The sequence below is a fragment of the Miniopterus natalensis genome, chromosome 9, assembly GCF_054644295.1.
Source record: "Miniopterus natalensis isolate mMinNat1 chromosome 9, mMinNat1.hap1, whole genome shotgun sequence".
In the NCBI taxonomy this organism is placed as follows: Eukaryota; Metazoa; Chordata; class Mammalia; order Chiroptera; family Miniopteridae; genus Miniopterus; species Miniopterus natalensis.
The window spans coordinates 25835790-25841789 of NC_142089.1; the positions used below are offsets into that span (position 1 = coordinate 25835790).

At 48.6% G+C, this 6000-nt stretch overlaps 1 protein-coding gene across 3 annotated transcripts in view; it reads right to left on the reverse strand.

The window, feature by feature from the left end:
- The window catches only part of ERI3 (ERI1 exoribonuclease family member 3), a 118717-nt gene extending 117331 nt beyond the window's left edge, over positions 1-1386 (reverse strand). The window contains exon 1 of one of the 3 annotated variants that reach the window (XM_016199237.2): positions 1115-1386. In XM_016199237.2, the coding sequence (XP_016054723.1) occupies positions 1115-1249 (135 nt within the window). In that variant the 5' untranslated portion in view covers positions 1250-1386. The remainder of the gene's footprint in view (positions 1-1114) is intronic. The other 2 variants (XM_016199238.2, XM_016199239.2) reach the window with 2 other exon arrangements.
- Between the last annotated feature and the right edge of the window lie 4614 nt (positions 1387-6000).

Consider the following 6000-nt stretch of genomic DNA (forward strand, 5'->3'; position numbering starts at 1 on the left):
AGGAATTGTTAATGAGCTTTTAATTTGGAGTGCTTAAGTTGCCAAAGTGCTCTGAGCTCCAGTGAAGCACCACAGAATCCATAAAGGAAACCTTATCAATCACTTCCCGGCTGCTCCCTTCCCCCACCCCCCACCTCTCTGAGGAAAGGCAGCCAAGTGGGTTTCTAACCAAGATCACAGAAACACACATTAGTGGAGTCACACTCCAAGTCCCTGTTTATAAATTGGCTTTTAAATGGTAGGGGATTCAGGTGTAATATACTTAAGCTCCAGGCATGAACCCACTAGAACAAGGCATGCTGTGTATGATAAAGTCAGAATAAAGCAGAATTTGATGAAGCCAATTTCTGGTAGAAACTCTACAATCAAAAATCATTCAGCCAATCACAACGTACTATAGTTCAAACAGTGCAGAGTCTTTAGCCAATGGGATTGGTATTTTTTTGCCCTTCCGCTGGGAGACTGATAAAAAGCTAATGCCATAGAAGTGGCCAGACACCTATAGCAGAGGCAATAACAGACACCATCAGTTTGCAAAATCCAGCCCTAAGGAAAGAATCCAAACCCCCAATGAGGGGCCACATTCAGCATATTCTAAGTCAACAGGAGCAGTTATATTAAGAACTCAAAGTCAAGCCCCAATCCTAGCTCATGCTTTTTTGTTTTAAGAAAGCACCTGTTGCTGTAACATTTGAAGGAAAAACAGAAAACTAGCCTTGTTAGGCCCCTTATTTACTCCTTCCACCATCACTACTACCACTGTTACAGCCCTACAAAGAGGTAAACTGCTAACCTTGTGTGTCTGTGTGTGTTGGGGAGGGTGGAGAGGATGTTCTATCTACTATTTCTTTGCTGGGTTTCAATTCTCTCTGGTCAAACCTCTCCCTCCTCCCTGGTAACCCCATGTGAGAAGTCAGTACCCGTAGTCATCTCACCCAGTCTGTCTCGCAGAGCCCTCCCCACTCCCTCTCCGCCTGAGCGTTACTCAGTAGATCATGCATCCAGGGTGAGCACATGGGCCAGCACCCAAGCTGCACAAACTGTGCGCGCCGCGACCCTCACCCCGCATGCATCAACCAGGGCCCAATCTGGGTAGCCTCTCCGCGTCACCCACCCCGGGGTGTTGCCCCCAACTCGGGCCCATCCAAGTCCAGGGGAGAGTAAGGGGAGGGGCAGGGGGCCAGGAGACCAGTCCTCCTTCCCAGGGCCGCCCCCGCCCCCCGTCAGCAGCAGGAGAGGCTGTCGCCATGGCAACGCCCGCTCCTTGGGGCCAGCGCGGCAGGCTCCCTCCAGGTGCAGGCCCCGACGTCTCCCTCGGCCTCAGCAGGCGCTCAGGGCAGTTTACGGCGACGGGCGCAGCCCGCGCCGACTGAGGCGCCGGCCGGGCTGAGGCAGGGCCAGCTCCGCCCGCTCCCCACCGCCCGTTCCCGGCCGCCTCAAAGCAGCAGCCAGCACCACGAGTCCACAACACACCGACTCACCTCCGCGCACTCTGACCCCAGTCGACGCGGCGGACGGGCGGGGGCAGTGGCCAACCGCTGAGCCTGCCACGGGCTCCTTCCACCAATGGGATGAAGGTAGGCGGAGCTTATTCTCCTCAAAAGTTCGCCCTCGCGCCGACATGCGCTCTGAGGTACCTCAAGATGGTGATTCCCCGAGGCCGGCCTTGTGGGATTTGTAGTTTTGAGGTTGCACGTACTCAGAAGAGTGACGGGGGGAGCAGGGGGGATGACTTCCGACTGTGAAAGAATTTTTTTTTTTAAATACAAAAACTTTACAAGGCCTAGAGCGACCCAAGGTCCACCTCAGAATATATTCAGTACGGTGAGTGTGGGCTCATAAGGCGACGTTATATTTAGATGACACCTCATGATTTGTTCATTCAACAAGTTCCCTTCCACTCTCTGTCGTGGGTCAGGGGCGGGGAGAGAACCGAGAGGAGGGGTGTTTCAGACTAAGAAGAGAATGCTTAAATTTTTTTCTTAGGTTTCCCAAGGGCCTTCCTAAGGATGAGGGAAATGACTTGTTCAGGTCGGCTCCGGAGAGAACTTAAGGGTTAAAAGGATTCTGGCCTCAACTGTGGAGTGCTTCCACAGACAGCTTCTTCCAGCCTCTTCCGTCAGCTGGAGAGAACTCTGGCCAAGCCAGAGATATATCTCTTCATCCAGGTTTTGTTCTCTGGGAAGTGATGGGTACCAGGTTGGAGCTGGGAAACCCCAGCCTCGGCCACCAATGATGGCTTTGACAGCCTCCCAGTCAAGAGCTGCCTCCTGGGCCTAGCTTTAGTCACCAAGCCCTCTGTCTGCTGTGTGCATATTTTCACTTAAGAGAAATTATGTCATATCTGGGCCGTGCCACTTCTGTGAGATCTAACCTTAACATAATGGTTCCCACATAATGGATTAGGTGATTCTGCTCTGCACCTACAGAAGTTATTGCATTGTTTTATAATTGTTTCCTTTTTGTCTCTCCCCCAGGGCTGTCAACGCCTTTAAGGTAAGCATTGTTTCCATATGTTCATGCTGTATCATTAATACCCAACATAGTGCCAGGCAAAAGCAGGCACACAATAAATGTTTGTGGACAAATGAGATGAATAAACATCAGCAGGGATAGATGTCACTTAGCCCAAGGTCAGTAAAGTGGAGGCTCATCTGCCTATATCCCCTGATTCTTGGAGCTGGAATTGAGTCTTTCTCTTTCTTTAATGTCATCTAAATATTAATCCCAGTTGATCAGTCAGTGAGCATATATTTATGGTACCTCTGCTAAGTTTCAGGCACTGTTTTTGTTGCTGAGTAAGACACACAAAACCTGTATCCTCAAAGAGCTTTTATATTGAGGAGGGGAAGGGTGAGGAAGAATAGAAAATAAACAAGTAAGTAAGTAGGTAAATAAAAGTAAACAAATAAAGGCCCCGAGATGGCCTCTCCTGTCTCTGGCTTTATTATATCCTGAGTCTGGCCTGAGAATAGGGCACAGCCAACCTTGTTGGCTGTAAAAATGAAGTAAATCTACACTGTCTGGATTGGAGTCTTTCTTTAAGGTCCAGCCCCAGTATTCTCCACCGAACGTCCCATGGTCCCCTTGATTCCCTCGGAATTGCATTTTCCTCCTTGGTGCTCTAGAGCTGAACTGTATGGTTTCTAGGACTTCACCAGACTCTAAGCTCTTTTTAGACAAAGACCAGACAAAATACATTCAAGTAATAGAACACGTTAAAAGCTCTCTTTACACTTGGGGCCTTATATCACCACTAACCCAGCATTTGGCTCCATCAAGCCTTTAACTCTGTTGTGATTCCCTCTGTTGTCTGATTTTCTAGAAAGCAAAGCCTGAGGTGAAGCTTATGTGGTAAGACTTCATTAGGAAGTATAATCCCAGGGCAGCAAGAGTGAAGGGGAAAAGGGAAGTGAGGCAGGGAAGGAAGGAAAGAAAACATAAGGTAGTATAAAGCTGACCAGAGCTTCAAAGAAAACACAGCTAGTTGCTTTGTCATACAGGCCATGTAGAACCATCACTTCTCAAACAGGGAGAGGGTTGTGTTATCCCACCACTCGGGGAGTCACAGGGAGCACCAAATCCCACACCCTAATGCACAGTGGTCATCTGAGACTAGAAATGGTGAGAGGAGTCATACGTAGCCTCTGGTCAAATTAGCTTCATTGCAGTTCCACCACAGTGAGTACATTGGAGGCTCTTTCAAAACCTAATCCTCCTCCCAGAGGAGGCTAAGACAACCAGATGTGTTAGTAAATGAGTGATAGTAGTGGCAACTGGGCTGTCCCAAAAACAAGTGTCCAAGACCCAAGGTAAGGGGTGAAGACAGGGTAAGTGAATTTTTGGAGGCAGATGAACTGAATTCAGCACCCAGGCATAGATATATCCTGGAAAGCCTCCTGGCTGCTGGTTTAAGTGACTGAGCTAAAGTGAACACTGAGAACAGAGACCAAAAGAGGACCAAGTTGGTTCTTCTACTGCCCTGTCAAACCACCAGGAAAAGCAGCAAGATGGTCATCAAAGCTGGAACCTTAACCAGCAATCAAAAGGTAGAGAACCCAGGACCCAAGGACATTACATGGCAGCCCCCAAACTTGGCACAGCTGAGAGAACCCAAACTGGGTCTGAAACATTTTTATCTGAGAACTGGAAAAACTGCTCCTGCTATTCACAGTCCCTGTAAGCTACATATGACAGCATAGTGCAGGTACGAGGAGTGCGAGCTCAAAGAGAGCCTCTTCAGGTTTGAGTCCTGGCTCAGTCTGCAACCTTAGGAGAGTCCCATGCCTCTCTGAGGCTCCGTTTCTTCATCTATAGAGTGGAGATAATGCTAGTACCTGCTTGTAATTAGAATTAAACACAGACGTGCTTAGCACAGTATCTGGAGTTCAGTAAATATTGGCTATCACTTATTATTTTTGCTGTTCTCCCATCCCTCCCCAACTCCTCTTCCGACCATGACCACCATCACCCCACCTCCTCACCCCCTATCCTACTCCCACAGATTTCTATGCTCCAGGAGCAGTGAGGGCTGAATCTGGCCATGCCTTCTTCGCCTTGCTCTCCCCAGGGCAGTTCCCCATGAGCCTGAGCCATTCATCTCCCTGGTGACCTGAATCTGAACTAAGAGACGGATGTGGGGTGGCTGAGGCCAGGGTGGTAATGTGCTCCCTTATCTCCCTGCCCCTCACTGGGGCCTAGTTAATTTTCCCTTTGATTTTAATATAGATTTATTGAAAGTTTCAGTTATCAAAACAAACTGCAGCAGCAAATTGGTGTTCTTTGCAGGCCTACAAGTGCCTATAAAGCTGCCATGCTCGGGAACGAATGGCACTCTCTAGGAGGTCAGTCATGGCAACAGGAAGTCCCTGGGGAAACACACACTGCAGTTTAATATTTTTCTTATTAGCCTTTTTCTTCTTGGCTATCTAAGCCTCCCCCTTTAAATCAGAAATCAAATGGAGCCACCTGCCCAGGGAGGCTTTCTTCCCCAAGCTGCTTCACTCTCTGCCTTCCCTGTCCCCTCTGTAGTCCTGCCCTCCCCAACTCTGATCCTCTGACTTCACCCTGCCTTGCCCAGTGTTCCAGAGAGAGTTGTCATTCACATGCCCCAGAGGTGTGGCTCACAGCCCTTTCCCAACTGTGGAAGGTTGGCTTGGGCTGTCCAATTACTAGTCAGAGGAAAGCATACGTAGGAAAGGTTGGGGCCCCAGGCCTCTTCAGATCTACTTCTAAGAAGGGAGATGCTTTTTAAGCAAAAGAGTTAGTTCCAAAAAGGCAGACAATCCTGTCAGGATCCATTGAATGCAACAGAAGCAAAAGCGAGATAATGATCCTAGAGAATGGGCAAGTTCTCCTTCCTACCCAAGAATTGTCTGATTTCATTGTCATATCCTCACTGCCACTCCCAATATGGCCTCTCCTCTCCAACCCAACTTGATTTTTCAGACCCTCCATTCTTTGGTCCCAATCTGCCTCTCTAAGAACCAACCTGGTTTCCTGCCTCCAATCGCTCCCACAGCTAGAACCACTCACTGCCACCTCTAGGCTCCAGAATCAGTCCTATCCCAGGGAGGGTCTCTATAACCTGGTAACCATGAGGACACCATCATCTCCTCTTCTGGGCCTGAAGTGCCACTGGGTCACCTGTACATGCTGCATACCAATTCCCAGTGTCTTCTCCTTGCTCTTGAATATTCCCTGCCAGTAGCAAGGGCTACCGCCCTTCCTCAGAACTCAGACTATAACTAAGGGTCCTGACAACTATAGCTATGCTGCCAGAGTGGTGGCAGGTGCTGAAGTTTAGATTCAAACAGTCCAGGATTTGAATCCTGGATCTGACACTTACTGATCCTGTGACTTGGGGAAACTCTTTGTGGTTTCATTGTACCTTGTGTTTACATCTACTCTTATCTAAGGACTACTGTGTAATAAAATGATTTGCCTCTATATCTCTCACCTAAAATAATCTAAGATCCTTAAGGAAGAAGACTGTGTCTT